This window comes from Hyperolius riggenbachi, chromosome 9, assembly GCF_040937935.1.
Source record: "Hyperolius riggenbachi isolate aHypRig1 chromosome 9, aHypRig1.pri, whole genome shotgun sequence".
NCBI classification, from domain to species: domain Eukaryota; kingdom Metazoa; phylum Chordata; class Amphibia; order Anura; family Hyperoliidae; genus Hyperolius; species Hyperolius riggenbachi.
Window position 1 is genome coordinate 3253739 of NC_090654.1, and position 24271 is coordinate 3278009.

At 46.6% G+C, this 24271-nt stretch overlaps 1 protein-coding gene across 4 annotated transcripts in view; it reads left to right on the top strand.

Moving 5' to 3' along the window:
- Nucleotides 1-22104, top strand: part of PPARG (peroxisome proliferator activated receptor gamma) — a 113974-nt gene extending 91870 nt beyond the window's left edge. For 3 of the 4 annotated variants that reach the window (XM_068251789.1, XM_068251790.1, XM_068251791.1), the window contains 3 exons: nucleotides 5027-5226; nucleotides 10850-11303; nucleotides 19363-22104. In XM_068251789.1, coding sequence (XP_068107890.1) covers nucleotides 5027-5226; nucleotides 10850-11303; nucleotides 19363-19610 — 902 coding nt within the window. In that variant the 3' untranslated portion in view covers nucleotides 19611-22104. The remainder of the gene's footprint in view (nucleotides 1-5026; nucleotides 5227-10849; nucleotides 11304-19362) is intronic. The other variant, XR_011023782.1, reaches the window with a different exon arrangement.
- The last annotated feature ends 2167 nt before the right edge of the window (nucleotides 22105-24271 follow it).

The window sequence follows — 24271 nt, forward strand, 5'->3', positions numbered from 1 at the left end:
ATCCAGTGACCAATAAATCATGAGATGCTTCATGAAATCACAATTCCTGCGTGCGGAGTGGCACAACTGGCAGAGGGGGATATTTCCTGTTGCCTAACGACGGTCTGCAGTGTGTATTGTCCAACATCTGTGTTATTCTTCTTATAATATGAAACCATGCCATCCGATGCTCCCGCTAACCCACATTTACTTGTTTATAGGAAAGTCTTGGAAAGTTGGAGCTGGTAAATTAAGTACAAAAATGCTGGGAAAAATTAATAATAACTACTTAAAAAAATGTAAAAAAAAATAGTATTATCTGTGTTAGAATTTATTGTTATTGGACAACATTTATCTGCTGGCATTCTTTATACTCATATATACTGTATATATATATATATATATATATACACATATATATATATATATATATATATATATATATATATATATATATATATATATATATATATATATATATGTGGTATTACTGAGATATTACATAACCCTTCTCATGGTTTATAGCAGGGGTCTCAAACTCACCATTTGCGGCCCTCGATACAATATTTTGTGGCCCGCGCCGGCAAAAGCTTCCTTATAGTTCGCTTCAGTGCTCCCAAGTAATCCGCCGCATCCCCGCCACTAAACGTTGGCTGCAGAGCCCCCAAATCGCCCGAGGGGCAATCTGCTGGCGTTTCCTGGAAGGGGCAGAGCTTCCAGCTTCAGCTCTGCCCCTCCTGATGTCAATCGCCGCCTCTCCCCACCCCTCTCTGTGAAGGAAGAGTGAGAGGGGCGGGCAGAGGCGGCGATGCGCCGCGATTATGAAATTCCTTATGCGGCCCAGTCTCATCCTGACTCTGCTCCTGCGGCCCCCAGGTAAATTGAGTTTGAGACCCCTAAGTTTATAGTGTTATTCTGATCCAGTGATGAGTGAAAATGTCGATATTCTTTTTTCATTAATTTTGCAAAAATAATGTTAAAGAGGATCTGTATTGTTAAAATCGCTCAAAAGTAAACATACCAGTGCGTTAGGGGACATCTCCTATTACCCTCTGTCACAATTTCGCCGCTCCTCGCCGCATTAAAAGTGGTTAAAAACGGTTTTAAAAAGTTTGTTTGTAAACAAACAAAATGGCCACCAAAACAGGAAGTAGGTTGATGTACAGTATGTCCACGCATAGAAAAATACATCCATACACAAGCAGGCTGTATACAGCATTCCTTTTGAATCTCAAGAGATCATTTGTGTGTTTCTTTCCCCCATGCACTGAAGTTTCAGGCTGCTCTTTTCTTCCTGCAAACAGCTTTGCCCTTGTTTGTAATTCCTCAGTATGTGAAAGCCCAGCCAGCTCAGAGGACGATTTATCCAGCTTGTAAAAGATAAGAGAGAAGAGAGAAGCTGCTCTAATCTAAATAACACACAGGCAGTGTGCAGAGAGGGGCCTGGAATTGTGAGTTCATAGCAGAACCACAACACTGAAGAACTTGGCAGCCTTCCAGACACAGGCCGACAAGTCTGACAGGGGAAAGATACATTGATTTATTACAGAGACAGTGATAGTATAAAGTGCTGCAGTTAGCCAGAACACATTAGAATAGCTTTTGGAACTTGTAGGATGATAAAAAACAGAATGCAACTTTTGTTACGGAGTCTCTTTAAATTTGACTTTCAAGCAAAAAAATACCATAGAAAATTATTTTGTAGCAAGTTTTGGGTGTTTTGTGAATTTTCGAGCTAAAAAAAAAAAGGCATTTTCTCGCTAAAATGTTTTTGCAAGAAAAAAAAAAGTTTTTTCTGCATTTTTGCGAATTTTCACCACATTTAAAAAAAAATTCTCAAAAACGAAAATGCCATTTTCAATGCAAAAATGACTTTGGCGGAAATTCGGGTGCAACGCTGTTCAGATTCTTGTTTCAGAGGAGAACAGCAAAAGGGATGATTGGTGTATTCAGCAGTGATGCATGATGGGAGATCTTACTGTTGTAAAGAGTCCATTAATGGTACAAAAATTTTCCCAGACGGGATCATTTGTGGGATTATAATCAGAAGGTAATTATTGATTGTTCCCACAAACCGGGCGATACGGGCACTTTCTCTCGTCAGATACAATTGTAAAATCCTGCATGACAAGATTCTGTATTCCAATCAGCTGTAGAATCTCTCTCTGCATACCTCGAGTTTTCTGTACAATTCGATCGTAAATATCTGATCGAGTGATTGCATCTAAGGAAAATATGGTACTGTTATTGGGCACTTTAAAGAAGGCAAATTGAAATTCAGCACATCTTTTTTTAGTAATGCTGAGAATAAACGGGTTGTTTTTGAGGTGATTAGATGGTTAGATAGATCATTTCCGACATCTCGATCTCCCGCTCGATTCCTGATAGAAGTGAATGGAAAAAGATAAGAAAAACAAGCGGAGAATTAAGCGGTGAAATTGATCGAGAATCGGAAAAAAACGAAGCGGGTATGCCCACCATAAGAGGGTCTTTTGGTCCCTTTCAGCCTCCGTTCTGGTTGTTCTGGGTCACCGCGAGCCGTCTGGATACTCAGTAACACAGGAGCCGTTGTGGCTGATTGGCTATGTACATCACACTCTGGCCAGTTCAGTCACATGACAGCTAGTTTGTATATTTGGCGGGAGTGTACTTATAATCCTGGAGGCCGGAATACTCAGCAGTTCCCCTGTCCCTAGAATGGGGAACACCCATAACGCAGCTCGCTGGCAATGATTGCTGAGGCTTCTCTGCTCTCTGTGCTTTGCATCCGCCTCCCTGTAGCAGTTGTAGACGGAGGATATTGAGTCTTCCTGTTAATGTTTTATTATATTTTACATTTGGTGTGTTTATATATGTAAAGCCACAGAATATCTGCAGGTTGTTCAACCGCATTCCTGCCCACGGCTCTGCATAAACAAGAGATTATTTACTGCTACCGAGTGTATTGTATAAGCTGCCTTCAATCTGCTCAACTTTCTTAACAAGCATCTTGTCTAAAAAACACTTAAAAAGTCACATTCTGATTTTTTTTTATTATTTAAAGGGACTCTGACCAGTGAATAAAAACAAAATCTGAACTTACCTGGGGCTTTCTCCAGCCCACCGTAGTTTGGGAGGTCCATCGGCATCCTTCTGGCTCCTCTCCCAGGCCCTGCTCAGAAATGGCTCCCGGCGACACCTGGACCAAGTGTCGGGCTCCCGCTTCCGGAAAGATGACGTCAGTCGTCACAACACCGGCTGCCTCGCGTCATCACGGCGGTCGGCGTGATAGTACTGCACATGCGCAGTTTAATCACGCATGCGCAGTACTGTCACGCCGGCCACCATCTTTCAGGAAGAAGGAGCCCGACACTCGGGCCCAGTGTCGCCGGGAGCCGCCGGGAGCCATTTCTGAGCAGGGCCTGGGAGAGGAGCCAGAAGGACGCAGAGGGACCTCCAGACCTACGGTGAGCTGGAGAAAGCCCCAGGTAAGTTCAGATTTTGTTTTTATTCGCTGGTCAGAGTCCCTTTAATGTTACTATTATTATTATTTCAGTCTGGGATACAACTTTAGAAGCTTTTTAGAAATCTTGTGTTTTGCAGGTGGATGCAGGAACCAGCAGTAACATCGCTGTGCACAGGCAGTGGGTCGCAGGTTTACCAGTACTTACAGCAGTTAAGCAGCATGTGATGCGCAATTAGCGCAACCCATGCCAAACGCGAGCTGCATCACTGCAATAAGTGCCAGTAAAATTGCCATTCACTTCCTGCACATGAGAATATTACTGCTGGTTCATACACAACTAAAGGCCGGCTTGGGTTTTGGTGACGCACTTGAAGGACTCTGGGAAGCACTTGGAGGTGTCAGGGAAGCACTTGAAGGTGTCAGGGAAGCACTTGGAGGTGTCAGGGAAGGGTGACACATAAGGTGGCCATACATCCAGTGATGATGGGCAGATCGACCAGGAGACAGATCTCTCTCTGATTGAATCTGATTAGATCTGTTTGGATGCCCACACACTGCAGGCCGATTCCTGATCGACATCAGCATGAAATCTCTCGGGAATCAGCCTTGTGACGCGACCTCCACCACCTGACACCTCCGCAGCTGTCCCCCAAATGTTAATGTCCCCCCCCCCCCCCCCCCGGTGCCTGCATATTCTAATCTCACCTGCTCCTGCCCCGCCCACTCTCCAGCCGATCCCGGTCTCGTCCGCTGCTTCCATTGAGCGTCGCCGTCACACGCAGCCACCGCATAGTTGCTGCGTATGGCATGTGGCACGCTTGGCCCACCACACAGGCACCTGGCAGCGTGGAAAGAGACCGGGAGCAGTTGGACAGTCGTGGCAGCTGGAGCAGGTGAGATCTGAGTGGACGGGCTCTGAGGAGCACATTTACATTTGGGCGACAGCAGCTGGGGGTTCCGCCGTGTTCGATGGACATCGTGCACTCGAACAACCAGGTCAGTCCAAGATTTCCCAGCATGCGATATATTCAGACTGAAATTGGTTGAATCGTTGATTGTGCATGCTTGTTGCTGCACCATTTTTCATTGGATTGGAATTATCCAACCGAATGGTTGATCGGGCAGCACAATCGGTAGATGTATGGCCAGCTTTAGTCTTGGCGTAGTTGCCGAGACTTTCCGTAACACGTTTATGGAGATGATATAATTTCCTTCTGACGTTCTTAGCGGTGTCTTTACGGCCGTTGGGTTATTGTGTGACTTTTTGTGGTATTGTATAACTTTCTCCGGAGCGCACATCACACCATTCTGTGTTTCACAACTTTTATGTGTCGGATTCTCACACAAAGTGCTGACATTTCTCTGTTATCTGCTACCCGATAAGACCGTAAAATTTAAAGAGGGGATTCATCAAAGTGTGGCGCTCATGAAACCTGCCTGCCGTTTATGGCGCCCGATATTGCCCAGAATGGCAGCGCTCCTGGGCATCGGACGGCATTTACTGCTTGTTTTACGACAGCGCATTCTTGTTTCACCGCACCTTGGCGACTCCCCCACGTCATGTGAGCGATTCTCCTACTAACACGCAGATTGTGTTTGCAGCCATCAGGTTTGGACGGATGCCGCAAGCGGAGAAGGAGAAGCTGCTGGCTGAGATCTCCAGCGACATCGACCAGCTGAATCCGGAGTGCGCTGACCAGCGAGTCTTGGCCAAGCACTTGTATGACTCATATCTCAAGTCCTTCCCTTTAACAAAAGCCAAGGCAAGGGCCATTCTGACAGGAAGGACAACAGACAAATCAGTGAGTGGGAGTTTGGTGTGTAAATCATTGACTTGGAGCGAATGTGAGGCTATTGTGTTCAGGCCAGGCTGAGATTCTGCATCTGCCGCTTCCTTCTCTCACTGGTGACTCCACAAATGGAGAAACGCAACAAGAAATGGTGCCCAAATACAGGCGGGGCCCTGGCCAGGACGTCACCCCCGAAATACACTCATGCTGTTCTCATTACAGCAGAAATAGTCAGAATAGTTCAACTACTGTGCTGCCTTAAAGTAACATGCCACACTTATTACAAACATGTATATACAGTATATACTATACCTCTCTCTCTATATGTATCAAAACGCATACCCACCCCCTCACAGCATAAAGCTCAAACTACACCGTGACTCCCTACAGTCCTGACCCCGCACTTCTGGCCATTCACAGCACAGGCTCCACCCTCACTACTACAGCCCTGGCTCCACCCTTACAGCCCTCACAGCAAAGGCTCCACCCATAAGGCACCTCATAGCACAGGCTCCTCCCTTACAGCCCTCAGCACAGGCTCCACCCTTACAGCCCTCACAGCACAGGCTCCACCCATAAGGCCCCTCACAGCACAGGCTCCACCCTAAAGGCCCCTCACAGCACAGACTCCACCCATAAGGCCTCTTACAGCACAGATCCACCCTTAAAGTCTCTCAGAGCACAAGTTCCACCCTTCAGGCTCCTCACAGCACAAGCTAAACCCATAAAGCCCCTCACAGCACAGGCTCCACCCATAAGTCAGCTCATAGCACAGACTCCACCCATTAGGCACCTCACAGCACAAACTCCACCCATAAGTCAGCTCATAGCACAGACTCCACCCATTAGGCACCTCACAGCACAGACTCCACCCTTCAGGCCTCCCAAAGCACAGGCTCCACCCTTCAGGCCCCTCACAGCACAGGCTCCACCCATAGGGCCCGTCACAGGCTCCACCCTTAAGGCCCCTCACAGCACAGGCTCCACCCTTAAGGCCCCTCACAGCACAGGCTCCACCCTTAAGGCCCCTCACAGCACAGGCTCCACCCTTAAGGCCCCTCACAGCACAGGTTCCACCCTTAAAGAGAACCAGAGATAAAGCACCCTCTTGTATTTTACCTTATAAATCAGTGGGAACATGACAGTAAACACCTAATCTGCCCTTTGTTTCATTGTTCTCTGTGTAATCTGACTGTTATCACGTCTGATAAGAATCCCCGACTGAGAAGTCAGGCTGCTCCGTCTAGCTTTGCTACAGAAAGATTATAGCTAAGTCTGTATTCTGTGGTGTTATTTCAAGCCCAAGCCTGCCCCCTTGTGGCTTTGCTATAATGACTCAGCAATAATCATTCCCAGCAAAGCCAGATTTAATTGCTCAGTCTGGGATTCTTGTGACTGCTGTTAACAGACACTTTTAGCAGTGAGGAGGAAACAGAGAGCATGGTAAGTGTTTTCTCTAATGTTCTTACTGATATACATGGTAAAATACACAAGGGTGCTTCGTCTCTGGTTCCCTTTAAGGCCACTCACAGCACAGGTTCCACCCTAAAGGCCACTCACAGCACAGGCTCCACCCTTAAGCCCCTCACAGCACAGGCTCCACCCTTAAGGCACCTCACAGCACAGGCTTCACCCTTAAGGCCCCTACAGCACAGGCACCACCCTTAAGGCCTCTCACAGCACAGGCTCCACCCTTAAGGCCTCTCACAGCACAGACTCCACCCTTAAGGCCTCTCTCAGCACCGGCTCCACCCTTAGGGCACCTCACAGCACAGGCTCCACCCTTAAGGCCTCTCACAGCACAGACTCCACCCTTAAGGCCTCTCTCAGCACCGGCTCCACCCTTAAGGCACCTCACAGCACAGGCTCCACCCTTAAGGCACCTCACAGCACAGGCTTCACCATTAAGGCCCCTTACAGCACAGGCACCACTCTTAAGGCCCCTCACAGCACAGGCTCCACCCTTAAGGCACCTCACAGCACAGGCTCCACCCTTAAGGCCCCTCACTGCACAGGCTCCACCCTTAAGGCCCCTCGCAGCACAGGCTCCACCCTTAAGGCCCCTCACAGCACAGGCCGCACCACTCATAAGGCCTCTCACAGCACAGGCTCCACCCTTAAGGCCCCTCACAGCACAGGCCGCACCACTCATAAGGCCTCTCACAGCACAGACTCCACCCTTAAGGCCTCTCTCAGCACCGGCTCCACCCTTAAGGCACCTCACAGCACAGGCTCCACCCTTAAGGCACCTCACAGCACAGGCTTCACCATTAAGGCCCCTTACAGCACAGGCACCACTCTTAAGGCCCCTCACAGCACAGGCTCCACCCTTAAGGCACCTCACAGCACAGGCTCCACCCTTAAGGCCTCTCACAGCACAGGCTCCACCCTTAAGGCCCCTCACAGCACAGGCTCCACCCTTTAGGCCCCGAACAGCACAGGCCGCACCACTCATAAGGCCTCTCACAGCACAGGCTCCACCCTTAACGCCTCTCACAGCACAGGCTCCACCCTTAAGGCCCCTCACAGCACAGGCTCCACCCTTTAGGCCCCGAACAGCACAGGCTCCACCCTTAAGGCCCCTCACAGCACAGGCCGCACCACTCATAAGGCCTCTCACAGCACAGGCTCCACCCTTAAGCCCTTGCTCTCATTTACAGTAAGAAAAAATAAAGTGATGGGTTGGCATTAAAGTAAAAAAAAACCCTCTTTATACTTAATCCATAAAGAGGCTGATAACTATTTTTATGGCTGTGGTGGGCTTCTGGTTCTGACACAGGAAGATATGTGAGCCGAGTGCCCCTCCCACCTGTTTCCTCTCATTTCCAGCCACAGTTCCTTGCAGAAGTCTATAGAATTCAGTTACTTCATTCTAAACTAAAGCCAATGAGATAGAAAGTGTTGAGAAAGCTATAAAATATTCTTACTATTTCCAGAACACGGGCCGGGACGACAGCTTAGGCATCTGGTAGCTTGGGGCGCAGCTAAATGACGCTCAGATAGGGTTAGACTACCAACAGCTCTGTCTGAAGACCCAATTCACATCACATGACAGAATCCTGACGTCACATGACAGAATACTGACGTCACATGACAGAATCCTGACGTCACCGGACAGAATCCTGACGTCACCGGACAGAATCCTGACGTCACCGGACAGAATCCTGACGTCCCATGACAGAATCCTGACGTCACCGGACAGAATCCTGACATCACCGGACAGAATCCTGACGTCACCGGACAGAATCCTGACGTCACATGACAGAATCCTGAGACCTTTAGTCACGTGACCAGCCGTTTTATGAAAAAAGCAGATATTTTAGGGCTTCTTCAGCATTTACTCTTTAAGTTACACTCAAGCGGAAAAAAAAAAGTATGAGTTAATGAATTTTATGTGTAGTACGGATAATTCACAGAACATTAGTAGCAAAGAAAGTCTCATATTTTTATTTTCAGTACCATAGCTTTTGCATCATTCTGTCATAATCACAGTTTACAAACTACACTCTGCATTTTAAACTATAAAACAGAGCAGAGCTAATGAACTTCCCTGCAGTAAAATCTTATCTGAAGCTGCCTGTCACTTTTTCTTCGATGTATACTTCAGACAACAAGGCTGCATCTGGCCCAGTGGGTGGAAGAGCTCAGAGAAGCTCTATGCATAGATAGCAACTGAAGTTTTTTTAACTCTTCCTGTACAGGAATCAATATGAGAGTCTTTTCTTTGCTGCTAATGTTCTGTTTCTTAGCTGCACTACACATACAAATCATATAAGTTTATTTTCACTTCAGAGTTCCCTTAAGGATGTAGACAGGACTGGAAGAGGGAGTATCATAATATTATGGATTATAACATCCAACAATTATCAAACTTGTAGCTGAGATTGGAAGAGAGGACTCTTCTACAAACTCACAAGTTCTTGCAGGGAGAGAAGGCAGACAAGTCTTTCAGCATTAATATCTCTCTCACATTACGCTTGATTGAAGAGCGCGAGTAATCGATTGCCGTGGTGATCTGACAGGGTGAATGATATGTCTATTGACACGTTACAAGGATGGATTGAGTCTAGTCTATCATGCGAGACTCGTTAGTCAAACATGAAGCAAACCGGCAACCAAACAAGCTGCTAGGAAACCACATACAATACCCAGTAATGTTCTTCCTCAATGTCTCCAGGTGACCACAAATGGCCCCACAAGATCGATCAATCTCACCCACCTCCAATCATTTTCATCAAACGAAATGATTACAAGTACACATAAATTATTATACCTCTTCACAGTGCTTTATAGAGAAAACTAAATAGTCAAAATTGCCTGAAATCCTGTGATTTCTCTGATATTGATAATGTTGAATCGATAATGTTAGCATGTGACTCCCAAGAGTTACATTTTCATAGTAGTCCAGTCCTCCGCTTGTTGCTAATATTCTGCTCTTACTTCCTCTGGCCACTAGATGCCACTGTTGGCATACAGGAAACAGGCTACTCTTTCAGAATAATAGAGAACCTGCCTTCTGTTTACCAACAGCACAGCCTAGTGGCCTGGAATAAGCAGGAGTGGACTGCTGTTAATAATGCTGCCGGCAGTCTCAGAGTCCCAGGAACAAAAGTCTGAGCACTCTGACAGCGATACGGCTGCTGCGTGGGAGAAATAAAATCTGGTAGCCTTATAAACCAAACCTGAAGCATTTTTAAAATAAAAAACAGGTACTTACCTAGGGATGGGGAAGGCTCTGGTCCTATAGAACCTTTCCTTTCCCCTCACGGTCCACGAGTTCCAGCGCTGTGTTCCCCATTCAAATCTCCCGCTGCGGAAGTCTTCGGAAGTCTTCTGGAGCCTGAGGGATTCTAAGATGGACGGCTCCATACTGGTCATGCGTGAGTGTGTGAGAGAGAAGTCTCACTCATGCGCACTATGCAAGACCCATTTTTGGGAGCACTCCGGAGAACTCCTGAAGCCTCCTGCGGTGGAAGAGAGCGGTCTCTGACCCATCGCTGTCACTTATTATCACTGCCGGTTCATCATTGAGGCTAAGTGGAATAGTGCAGGAACGGCCAGAAGTCAGTAGGAAAGAGTAGAAAGTCTTCATAGAAACAACCACCACATAGTTCACCTGTGTTGAGGTCCACGCAGAGATACCACTGGTGACAAATCTCAGTGAAAATAACACTAGTGGATAACTCTATGCTTTGGCAAGGCAAAACTTTGATGTAATAAAGTGTGGGCTTGACCAAGCACTGCCATGAGCGACCATTGGGCTCTGATGTTTTGTTCTGGCCTTGAGGCCACAAAGTTTGTCCTACTCAGTATAGTTATTTATTTATTTGGATGTAATTTTCAGCATGTTCTCACAGTGACTAAGCAAGAATATGTCTGACCATGCATGCATGACAAATAAACACACTTACATATCAGAGTTCAGAGATCCTCCTGTCCTTACTAGAGTCCAGTAGAATGTGTGGAGCCAATGTATACTATACAAAAACATATCCAAAGAGTCCTCCTCCCAGAAAGCCGTATAAAGAGGACAATTATGAGCACAGAGGAACTTGATACTACAAGAACAGAAATAAATATTGTTCCAAACAATTAAGGGGTGGAGATGTAATTAAGCTGCATCTTCTTGTTTCAGCCGGTGGTGATCTATGATATGAATTCTCTCATGATGGGAGAAGACCAGATCAAGTACCAGCACAGCCTGACTCCTTACATGGAGCAAAACAAGGAGGTGGCCATCCGGATTTTCCAGAGGTGTCAGTCTCGCTCTGTGGAGGCCGTGAGGGAGATCACTGAATTCGCCAAAAGCATTCCTGGCTTTATCAACCTGGACCTGAATGACCAAGTAACTCTCTTGAAATATGGGGTCCATGAGATCATATTTACCATGCTGGCCTCCCTCATGAATAAAGATGGAGTTCTCATCGCTGAAGGACAAGGCTTCATGACTCGGGAGTTTCTAAAGAGCTTAAGAAAACCGTTTGGGGAATTTATGGAACCCAAGTTTGAATTTGCTATCCGGTTTAATGCGCTGGAGCTGGACGACAGTGATCTGGCCATCTTCATAGCTGTCATCATACTTAGTGGAGGTAAGTCGTGAAAATCATCCATAACTCTGAGGGAGTTCTCACACGGGGCTTCAAGTGTACAGATAACATAACGATAAATGTCTTTCAGCGATAAGAAAACTCTCTCATTGACTATGAAGTCTATGGGCCCGATCCAGTTCACTTCTCCTCCCAAGTTTTCTCCTAGGAGATGTTTCATCTTCTTTTAAAAATAACGTTTGCATATCAAAAGTCCTAACCCTAAGAGAAAACTCAGGACAAGTGAGTTGGTTTGGTTCAATGTGCATTAACATATCCAGGCTTCTCAAGGTATTTTGAACATCAGTGAAGATATAAAATGTGAATTACCCCATGGCAACTGATCAGATATAGATAAAGATTGTTGAATTGTCATTGTGGTTTCGACATTGACTTCACTTCACTAGTACAAGTGGTATCCTCAGAAGCCACCACATTGCACAATTAGATCCCCCTTTACTAAGACATGTGACCTCTGGGGTTCTGTGGTTGTCTGATTGTAGACGTTATACTAACTACCACATCTTGCCAGAGTCAGCTGGACTGACAACTGGAGGAAATCGTAGGTTTCTGAATAACTGCAGCCTCAGATTCTGCCCTGCAGGAAAGATTAATTGTGCTGACTGCTCACTTACTGATGGCCGATCTGAGCCTGAAGCTCTCATACACCTGGGAATAGGCAGCTGCAGCAGCTGGGGATGGAATATGAGGGCAGAATCAGCTTATAGAAAGCACAGCAGAGCTTCTGGTCATCTCTAGTCAGGTCCACCTCAATCTGCTGTAAAGTCCCTTGCACACACACACTGGGTGAGGCTCACCCGAGGAGGCTGATAAAGACCTCCTCTGAGGAGAATCTAGCGATATGGCCGCTGGCCTATCACCCTCACCATAACAGCTAACAGGCGGGTGATTAGAGGCAGTAGTGAGGTTTTGTCGGTGGGAGAGAAGTGGGCATCGATGGCCGCATAGTACTTAATCTCATCAAGCATAGATCTTCCCGAGATTGCGCGGGACAAGGCGGTACTCGATATCTGCTACCTTACTGATGTCCAGTGGCAAGGGATTGATCTCTTGCCAAATTGGGTCATTATTGATTTTAAAGGATAAACAAAGCTAATGATTACCAGATCTCTCCATTACGAGACGTGGAATTTTTCCAATGTTTGGGGCTGTCAGATTATAAACGGTTGAAATAAATAAAAGCAAAGGTTCTGTGCAATCGCTGTGCGCAGAGAGCATTTAGCTGCAGCATTATTTACACTGACAAATCAGCGCGTTTTGGGCAATTAGCGGAACCTGCAATACCCGGGGCCAGACTTCTGGAGAGGCCACTAGGGTCCGGGCCTTGGGTGGCTGCTGCTGCACAAGGGAGTGGCTTGACTGGGAAAAGAGGTTAAGGGGGAAAATGTGATTAATTGTTGACTCTAAACTTTATTCCCATCCTTTAAATTGATAGATTTCTTGTTTTCAAATTTTAATATGAAGGAAAATGAACCAGGATTGAAAGGACCAGTGTGGTTTGAATTATAGAACAACAGATTTGTCTAATTAAATCTTTATGGTATGCGTGATTAGGGGTGTGCTTGGGGCGTGGTTAGAGGTGTGGCAGGGGAGTGGCTTAAGTGTCCCTCTTTCTTATCTCAAAAAGTTGGGTGGTATGGTGGCCATTAATCATAAATCTCTACACAGACAGCAGACTAGAGCTCTGAGCAGATGTTCTGCAGAATTAATGATGATGGCATGAGGGGGGGGGGGGGGGACTGCAGAATAAATGATGATGGCATGAGGGGGTATTGCAGAATAAATGATGATGGCGTGGGGGAAGGGTACCCCGATAAAGCGCAATATCTGGTGTTTGTTCATATAACACTCACCAGGAACAGCTGGACATTAATCTTCTATTTCCATAACACATGAGCTCGAAATGTTTCTCCAAGGGGTTCTTATGTGCAACAGTCACGTTGCTAAGATCACCGAGAGAGGCTATATTATGTTTATCTGAAGGGATTCTCTGGGCATTATATACACACATTACAGGGGGCGTGTCCCAGTATAGCCAATCAGGAATATTCCCAAACCAGTATAGGAAATAGAAGAACTATGTACCATCTAGTGGCTGTATCCAGTACTGCGACTCTTTCATTGCTACTGATGGACGGGTAACAAAGACTCTGATATTTCCTGGTGATATCCGGAACTAGACATTATTCATACTGATTGATGTCAGAGTACAGCTCTGTATAACATCCCACCAGCTGGTAGATTTGAGGGAAACCCCACCTGGCTCTCCAATGAGGGAGGAGGTTATAAACTTAGAGGCGCTTTTATTGACCGAAGCGAAAGGCGAGACATGGATAACGCGTGTGTATGAAGGGCTGCATTGTACAGAGTCACATGTCCGCAGCCCGGCCTGTAACCAGGACCAACGGGATTACCGCGCCACATTACCACATTTCCATCATCTCTGGAAGACTGCAGTGCCAGTCAGGAAATGTTACATAAATAAGGCAAGTCCGTCTGGGGGGTCTGAGGATCTCCTGGTGGCCCGAGGACTCCTCTATCACATGAAGACCTCGGATAGATCAGACCTGTCACACCTTATTAAGGGGAAAATATATTTTAACCACTTCCCTACCACAGGTTTTTTCCCCGTCTGTACCAGAGCAATTTCCACATCATGCTCCTACTACAGTGTGACCCTCACTGATAAGAAATTCCCCTTTTTATCTCCTTCCTGCTCTCAGAAGCCATTTTCTGCTAGGAAAGTGCTTTATAGTTGGAATTTCTTATCAGTGAGGGTCACACTGCAGTCACTTCCTGTCTGAGTCAGGACTGAGTCAGCCACTTACATACCTGATATTTAACTCTTTCAGGCAGAGAAGGAAAAAAAGGAACCCAGCATAGTTATTTGTGTGCTAGGCACTGTACATACACATGTCTATCTCATCATGTCACATGTCACCTCGGGTGTCCTTTAAAGAGAACCTGAGGTAAGAGGATTATGAAGGCTGCCATATTTATTCCCTGGTAAACAATACCAGTTGCCTGGCTGCCGTGCTGATCTCTTTGGCTGCAGTAGTGTCTGAATCACACACCTGAAACAAGTATGCAGCTAATCCAGTCACACTTCAGTCAGAGCACCTGATCTGCTGCTTGCATGTTCAGGGGCTGTGGCTAAACGTATTACAGGCACAGGATCAGCAGGACAGCCAGGCAATGTGGAAATAAATATGTCAGCCTCCATATCGCATAAATATGAATTGGCTGCTGGGAGACTTGGGCGCAGGATACAGCCGATATACGGCTCCCCCTGCTGCTGCACAAGTCCTGGCCGCGTTAATTATGTAATTGGGGAATTATGTAATTAGGTTTCCAGCTGTTGCTGGCGGTCGAATTACAGTGTTTTACACGTAACTTCAGCTCCATCTTCTGACGGCGCCGACGTTACTCACTCCATTACTATAGCCGTGATTCCTATTACAGTCTAGGGTGTTATCGGCTGCGGCCAAATCTCCTGCGCTGTTATTACAGTGCTCGTCCATGTCCCCCTCACATAAAGTATAAAGATGGCGTCTGTCTCGTCCTCCTGGAGTCTTTCCTCTCTTGGCAGTTTTCTCTGGAGGTTGAGGTGTATTTGTAGAGCTCAGCCAGATGAAGTTATGAGCAGATTTCATAAGATGTGCCCTCATGTTGGACGGGAAGGCAGACTAGTTAACGAGTAACTGTGAGAGGAGGCCAGTTCCAGCTATGTCATCTGAGGACACGTTTATTGTGTTGATTTATTCGCAGGTGTAAATAAATGGCGGCAGCAGGATCGCACCAGAATGTTTGTGGCAGGAGATGACACGTGTCACACCATCAGTGCCCAGCCCTGCAATATAAACATGTCTGACTTTACCACCTGCCCATAAATGTGAGAGACTATCGCGTTATTGTGCGAGCCTCGGATAGAAGCTGCCATTACGTCATTCCGCCATTCCCAGAAGTCTCGGGGTGATGATGTCATTCCCAGACATCTCGCGGTGATTATGTCATTTCCAGACGTCTCAGAGTGATGATGTCACTGCATTTGGTGGTCTCTGGAACTCACAAAGTATTGATCGGACAGGGTGAAAAATGTAGGGGGATTGGGGGCAGGGCAGGAGCGGCAGACGATCGATAGGCCATAGCGTTTCACTGAATCAAACAGTGCAATGCTGCAGTTCGATCGATTTTCAATAGATTTTACTGCTGGAATCTATTCAAAATTGTTGTGCTGTGTGTGGTAGGTATAGGAATAGATTGTTTTGGAAGATTGGGTGGAAATCTATAAGGGCCCATTTCACACTTGGGCAAATAGCGGATGATTCCTGCTAATCGCCAAAGTGATACCACTTTTTAAAGAGCTAACGCAATACTAACTTAATGGCAGTGATCTCACTGCTGCGATTGCCGATCGTGGGTGATTCGCGACTAGTGGCAAGAGCAAAACACTGCGCATGCTGCAATTTTACCGCAGTTCTAGCTCAATCGAGATACAGTGCTTAAAAAACGCTAATCGTGATCGCTCAAGAATGGCGAGAGTGTACAGTGATTTCACCGTGTTAAACGCGATAAAATCACCCGCTTAAATCGCTAGCACTGAGCGCTCGTGTTTTGTGATTGCCAGTGTGAGTGGCCCTCAGAGTGTGGCCAGCTTTACGCTTTTGTCTCTGTCAAAAAAAATTTTTAATCACTTGACCACCGAGGGTTTTTACCCCTTTAGGACCAGAGCAACTTTCACCTGTCAGTGCTCCTCCCATTCTTTCGCCAATAACTTAATCACAACTAATCACAACGACTTGATTTATATCTTGTTTTTTTCGCCACCAATTAGGCTTTCTTTGGGAGGTACATTATGCTGAGAAGTATTTTATTCTAAACACATTTTGATTGGAATAATAAGAAAAAAATGGAAAAAAATCATTATTTCTCCGTTTTCGACCATTAGTGTTAAAATAAAATGTTCTACTGTGGATAAAATGCACACATTTTATTTGCCCATTTGTCCCGGTTATTGCAATGTTTAAAAAATTTCCTTAGTACAATGTATGGCGCCAATATTTTATTTGGAAACAAAGGTGCAATTTTTCAGTTTTGCGTCCATCACTAATTATAAGCCCGCAAATTAAAAAATCACAGTTATATACCCTCTTCACATACCTATTAAAAAAGTTCAGTCCCTAAGGCAACTATTTATGTTTTTGGGGTTTTATTTATGTGTGTGTATATATATATATATATATAATGTTTGGGTACTATGGGGGAGTGTGGGAGGGAAATAGTTAATTTTAAATGTAAGTGTTGGTATTTTTATTGACTAAAATGTTTTTTGATGTAGTTTTACTATTTGGCCACAAGATGTCTTCAGTCATTATTTCTGATTCACATACCTAAGGATGTGAATCGGAAGTAATGCTGACACTTAAAGGGTCACTTAAAGAGAACCCGAGGTGGGATTTTATTATGCTAGTGGGGCACAGAGGCTGGTTGTGCACACTAAGACCAGCCTCTGTTGCCCCATGGTGTGCCTCCATGTCCCCCCTGCGCGCCGCTATAGCCCCCGCAGTGCTGCGACACGCAGCGTGTCGCCAGCACAATGTTTACCTATGCGCTGTCAGTCAGCGCCGCTCCCCCGCCTCCTCCGCATCGGCGCTACCCGCCAGCATCACTTCCCTCCTATCAGCGGGAGGGAAGAGACACGGGCGGGTAGCGCCAATGCGGAGGAGGCGGGGAAGCGGCGCTGACAGACAGCGCTTAGGTAAACATTGTGCTGGCGACACGCTGCGTGTCGCAGCACTGCGGGGGCTATAGCGGCGCGCAGGGGGGACATGGAGGCACACCATGGGGCAACAGAGGCTGGTCTTAGTGTGCACAACCAGCCTCTGTGCCCCACTAGCATAATAAAATCCCACCTCGGGTTCTCTTTAAACCAACTGAAAAAAATGAGTTTTACTCGCCTGGGGCTTCTACCAGCCCCCTGCAGCTGTCCGATGCCCACGTAGACTCGCTCCGATGCTCCTGACCCACGCCGGCAGCCACTTCCAGTTTCGGCGACAGGAGCCGACAGGCCAGGAATGCGAGTGATTCTTTGCGTTCCTGGCCGTAATAGTGCCCTCTATGCTGCTATATGCTATAGAGGGCGCTATCGCGTTCCTCCTGGCCTGTCGGCCTGTAGTTTTAGTAAGATTTGCTGATCGTTCTGACATGCAGTTTTCCCTGACAGTCATCTTAGGCTGCATACCGTATGTTGCTCATCACATGCTTTCATCTGCTTCCAGAGCTTATGACAGGTTCTCATTATTTACCCTGGGAAAAAAGAATTTCCATGAATGGATAGTAGATTAAATGGGATTCAATAATAATTTCAAAGTGGCAGAAAACGGTAACCAGCAGTTCTGATTTGTGTGCGGCTGTAACTGGAGCTCCATACAGAGGCTACATACGTCGCCCCAAATGATCACTATTGATCATTTCGGGTGAAAGCGAAAGTGATGATCGGGGTACAGATATGCTGCTCGGCGTCTGCTCTGGGGGCTACAATAGCTTAACAATACCCCCACTCATTAGTGATCTAACCTGGCGGACCCCCGACAACATCATCAACATTTTCTCATGGACTTTTGCTGGATTTTCATCCAAGACTAACGACAGAATTCTATCATCTGTATAAGGCCGGCCGCAAACACAACATCACGTGAAAAGCTGCGTTTTATGTCACGTTTTATGTTCATTTTGTGTGCGTTTTTTGTGTGTTTTTGCTCCATTTTGGTGCGTTTGTATTAGCGTTTTTTTATACCGCAGATGCATTTTTCAAGCACTTTGCGTTCGTTTTAATGCGTTCGCGTTTCGCATATAAAAACGCATAGGCGTTTTTCATGCATTTTTCTTTTGCATTTTAGGCAAATCACTAGGAAGACACATGGAAAACGCATGAAAAACGCACACCATCGCGTTTCCATTGACTTTCATTATGTGCGTTTTACCTGCGTTCGTGCAAAATATGCCACAAAACCAGCGTTTTACAAACGCATACTGTAAACCGCAGGTGTCTGCATTTGTTTGCTGCGTCCCATAGACTAACATTGCTGCATTCAAACGCTAGTGTTTCTGCTATGTGTGCTCCTAGCCTCTAGCTTAAAGCACACCTGCAGTGACCTGTGACCTGATGAGATAAACAGGGCTACATGTAGTACTGGCCCTAATAAGTAGTTCTCTGAAGTCCCTTTCTGTATTCCTGTACAGCAAGAGTTAAAAAACGACAGTAGTTATTGGTGCAAATGAGCTTGTGGAATTCAGTCTGTTTCTTGAAAAGTAAACAGAAGCCAAACAGCTTTATCTGAGTGAGAGAAGGCTTGCGATAAGGTTTTAGTGCTGGAAAGGTCAAAGACTTGTTACTTCAGTTCAGCAAGGCAGATAAAATGAAGCCCTTAAACTGAACTTAAAAATGTGAGACTCAGTTCTATGATATATCTACCTTTAGTTTAACGCACACAATTAATCATCTCATGAGTTTATTTTCACTTTTTTTTTTAGATTTCTTTTGAGAAAAATCAATTTTAAAAATGCAAAGGAAAAATGTTTTCTAAACTGTAATTTTTCTGAGTTTACAGACCATTTCTCCTTTGCATTTTTTTTTATTGATTTTCTCAAAAACTATGTTTTTTTGAAAACAAAAATGTTTTGTCTTGTTCCTACTTCTTAACATACGTAGTAATTCTGATGATGATATGGGGGACTTTGCTATAAACAGTTAGTTGGCACAAAATTACACTAAAATGACACAAAATTTCGAATGGATTTAACAAAATCAGTTGAATGTCCAAATCGTAATTAGGTGTGGCCGTAATTAAGAAAATTTACGCAAAATTTTGCACAATTGTATTTAGTAGAGACTAGAGAACGCTCATCACTAATATTTACCAAAAAGAACATCATATTGGCATCCTGCAATGAACACCTCACATTACTCCACAGTGACCATAATATGATAAATGATATATTACCATGCAGTCACTCATGTTCTCTTCCCCGTGTGTTTCAGACCGTCCTGGACTGGTGAACGTCAAGCCCATAGAAGATATTCAGGACACCATGCTTCAGGCCCTGGAGCTTCAGCTGAAGCTCAACCACCCAGACTCCTCCCAGCTATTTGCCAAACTTCTCCAAAAGATGACGGACCTTAGGCAAGTGGTTACAGAACATGTCCAGTTACTGCAGGTTATCAGGAAAACCGAGGCGGAAATGAGCCTTCACCCACTCCTGCAAGAGATCTACAAGGATTTGTACTGAAGGATCAGCGAGAACTGTACAAGAACTCACCTAGAATCATTGTTCTCATGTCAAGTGGATCTACAAGATCTATAGATCCTTCACTCACACCTGGTCCATCGCCACAAGATCCTGTGTGGTTATTATCAGTAATGTGAAGAGAGCTACACGTTCATCTATGCAATCAACCAAACCTACAAGAGGTCTGCAAGGACTTGTACGAAGCTCCTACTGTATGTCTGTAGGGGGTCTACATGACTTGTGTGAATCTCCTATGTGTGTGTGGGGTCTACAAGGACTTTCCGCCCACTCCTTCAAGAGGTCTACTAGGAGTTGACATTTGTCCTTCATCTATGGGTGGTCTACAAGGACTTGTATAAAGGAAGCCATACATCTAGCGATTTTGTGGCCTGATCAACCATCTGATTTGATCATGTATAAAATCCGGTGAAAATCAGTGCTGCAACAAAAATGTCTGATCAATGATTTGACTGATTTCGGGCAACCTGGAAAATCTTGGTTTGCCGTAGTCAAACCGGTGCATGGCGGTAAGGATGTTCAATATTGCAATGGCTGACGAATGGGACGGACCTCCAGCCACTGCCCCTCCAAATGTAAGTAGACCTCCCCCCAGTGCTGGTGGATTGTAAATCTTAGCTCTCCAGCTGCAGTAACTCCCGTTCTCCTCTGCTGTCTCCTCCAAGCACCGCCAGGTATGTCTGACATCACACGCGTCACATGACATATGCGCCACCACGTAGTGGAGCTCTATGTCACGTTACACGAGTCATTTGACATATGCGCCACCACGTAGTGAAGCTCTGTGTGACATCACACGCGTCACATGACATATGCGCTACCATGTAGTGGAGCTCTGTGTGACGTTACACACGTCACATGACATATGCGCCACCACGTAGTGGAGCTCTGTGTAATGTCACAGGCGTCACATGACATATGCGCCACCATGTAGTGTAGCTCTGTGTAATGTCACAGGTGTCACATGACATATGCGCCACCACGTAGTGGAGCTCTGTGTAATGTCACAGGCGTCACATGACATATGCGCCACCATGTAGTGTAGCTCTGTGTAATGTCACAGGTGTCACATGCGCCACCACGTAGTGGAGCTCTGTGTAATGTCACAGGTGTCACATGACATATGCGCCACCACGTAGTGGAGCTCTATGTGACGTTAACACGCGTCATTTTACATATGCGCCACCACGTAGTGAAGCTCTGTGTGACGTCACAGGTGTCACATGACATATGCGCCACCATGTTGTGGAGCTCTGTGTGATGTCACACGCGTCACATGACATATGCGCCACCACGTAGTGGAGCACTGTGTGATGTCACACGCGTCACATGACATATGCGGCACCACGTAGTGGAGCACTGTGTGACGTCACACGCGTCATATGACATATGCGCCACCACGTAGTGGAGCTCTGTGTGACGTCACACGCGTCACATGACATATGCGCCACCACGTAGTGGAGCTGTGTGTGATGTCACACGTGTCACATGACATATGCGCCACCACGTAGTGGAGCACTGTGTGACGTCACACGCGTCACATGACATATGTGCCACCACGTAGTGGAGCACTGTGTGATGTCACACGCGTCACATGACATATGCGCCACCACGTAGTGGAGCACTGTGTAATGTCACACGCGTCACATGACATATGCGCCACCACGTAGTGGAGCTCTGTGTGACGTCACACGCGTCACATGACATATGCGCCACCACGTAGTGGAGCTGTGTGTGACATCGGAGCTTGGAGGAGACAGCGGAGGAGACTGGAGTTCGGTGGCGGTGGCGGTGCCGCCAGACAGGTGAGAGTTACAATGCATGGGCATGAGGGGCGGAGACATTAACATTTGGGGGGAGGGCAGACTGGCGTAATTGACGGCGTCGCTAAGCTGATTCCCGAGAGATTTCAGCATGGAATTGATTGGGAATCGGCCTGCCGTGTATGGCCAGCCAACAGATATCTGTCCGAACAGATTGGAACTGTCTCTTGGTCGATTTGACAGACATCGCTAGATCTATGGGCACCTGACTCTCCTTCCTCTCTGGGAGATCTACAAGGACTGAATTTCCGCCCACACCTGCCAGAGATCTGCCAGCAACTATTCCAAACTCACAGAGATCTGCCGGCAACTATTCCAAACTCACAGAGATCTGCCGGCAACTATTCCAAACTCACAGAGATCTGCCAGCAACTATTCCAAACTCACAGAGATCTGCCAGCAACTATTCCAAACTCACAGAGATCTGCTGGCAACTATTCTAAACTCACAGAGATCTGCCAGCAACTATTCCAAACTCACCTTTTTCTAATGAAGTATTTTTACAATTTGCACTATTTTTATGAGGGAAACAGTAACATCAGCATCAGTACTGTGATACAGCCTTAAAAGACACAACGCTTTCATATAACTGGTCTATTTTATGCAGCTGGTTTATAAAGCACATGTACAATAAACTTTTAATATTAAAATTTGTTATGAGAGCGATTGTGTGGTGAATGGAATGGGAGAGGCTGCTGTACATGGGTGTTACACATGGAAGAGGAGGCTGTATATGGAATGGGAGGGGCTGCTGTACATGGATGTTACACATGGAAGAGGGGGTAGCACATGGAATGGGAGGGGGCTGCTGTACATGGGTGTTACACATGGAAGAGGAGGCTGTATATGGAATGGGAGGGGCTGCTGTACATGGATGTTACACATGGAAGAGGGGGTAGCACATGGAATGGGAGGGGGCTGCTGTACATGGATGATACACATGGAAGAGGGGGCTGCACATGGAATAGGAGGGGCTGCTGTACATGGCTGATACACATGGAAGAGGGGGCTGCACATGGAATGGGAGGGGCTGCTGTACATGGCTGATACACATGGAAGAGGGGTCTACACATGGAATGGGAGGGGCTGCAGCACATGGATGACACACATGGAAGAGGGGGCTGCACATGGAATAGGAGGGGCTGCTGTACATGGCTGATACACATGGAAGAGGGGGCTGCACATGGAATGGGAGGGGCTGCAGCACATGGATGATACACATGGAAGAGGGGGCTGCACATGGAATGGGAGGGGGGCTGCTGTACATGGATGTTACACATGGAAGAGGGGGGCTGCACATGGAATAGGAGGGGCTGCTGTACATGGCTGATACACATGGAAGAGGGGGCTGCACATGGAATGGGAGGGGCTGCAGCACATGGATGATACACATGGAAGAGGGGGCTGCACATGGAATGGGAGGGGCTGCTGTACATGGCTGATACACATGGAAGAGGGGGCTACACATGGAATGGGAGGGGGGCTGCTGTACATGGATGTTACACATGGAAGAGGGGGCTGCACATGGAATAGGAGGGGCTGCTGTACATGGCTGATACACATGGAAGAGGGGGCTGCACATGGAATGGGAGGGGCTGCAGCACATGGATGACACACATGGAAGAGGGGGCTACACATGGAATGGGAGGGGCTGCTGTACATGGATGATACACATGGAAGAGGGGGTAGCACATGGGATGGGGCGGGGCTGCTGTACATGGATGTTACACATGGAAGAGGGGGCTGCACATGCAATGGGAGGGGCTGCTGTACATGGATGATACACATGGAGGTGGGGGCTGCACATGGAAAGGGAGGGGCTGCTGTACATGGATGTTACACATGGAAGAGGGGGTAGCACATGGAAAGGGAGGGGGCTGCTGTACATGGATGTTACACATGGAAGAGGGGGCTGCACATGGAATGGGAGGGGCTGCTGTGTATGGATAATACACATGGAAGAGGGGGCTGCACATGGATTTATTTATTTTTCCCAGCAGTATTATTGTGTTGTGTTTCCTGACGAAGGAGTCTGTGAGGTCCTGAAATGGGGGAAGTAAATATGTGGACAGAACCTTACTGAGCTGCTCTGAAGACATCAGGTGTACACTCTGTATATTGTGGAGCCCCCACATTCAGCAGGTACCACTTACTGACCCATCTCCCAACACTCGCTATCTATAATGCACAATCTGTTTTCAGAAAAGACGGAGCTCTATACTCCTAAATGTGCGACACAAACGTTGCATGTCTATGATGCAATTTTTATTCTTATGCCTCCGTTACATTGCATGCCATCGCAACCACATTACCTACTACTTTGCATTGCGTTTTATCTGCGTTGTGAAGCGACGCGCATCAGCACTGGGAGCCTAGCCTAAGGCCGGGTTCACAGTGGTCAGTTGAATAACACACGTTATAATGACCGTGAACTGCAATGGAGACTGGCCATAGACTGTAACACAAAGCCTGCATGCAGCCAGTTAGAATAACGCGATCAGTTACAGTGCAGTAGTGTGAACAGGCCCATAGGATTGTATGGGCAGTGAGCTGACATGCAGAATTATTCTGCAATGCAATTGATTACCGTGTGAACAGGGGCTCAAGGTAGATTAAATGAATTAGAAGAAGTGACATAAGTTGGGGGACACTGAATGCAGATAGAGTTCTCCCTTAAACATTCCTATACCTCCTCACAAGAGTGCTTTGTAACAAATCAGCCTCCAGAATCACTAGAGAGGCGGATTTTCCACGGGCAGCAGTGATGGAGCAGAGTGTTCTGTACACGTGGACAGGCACCCAGTATAAACAACTCTTTAC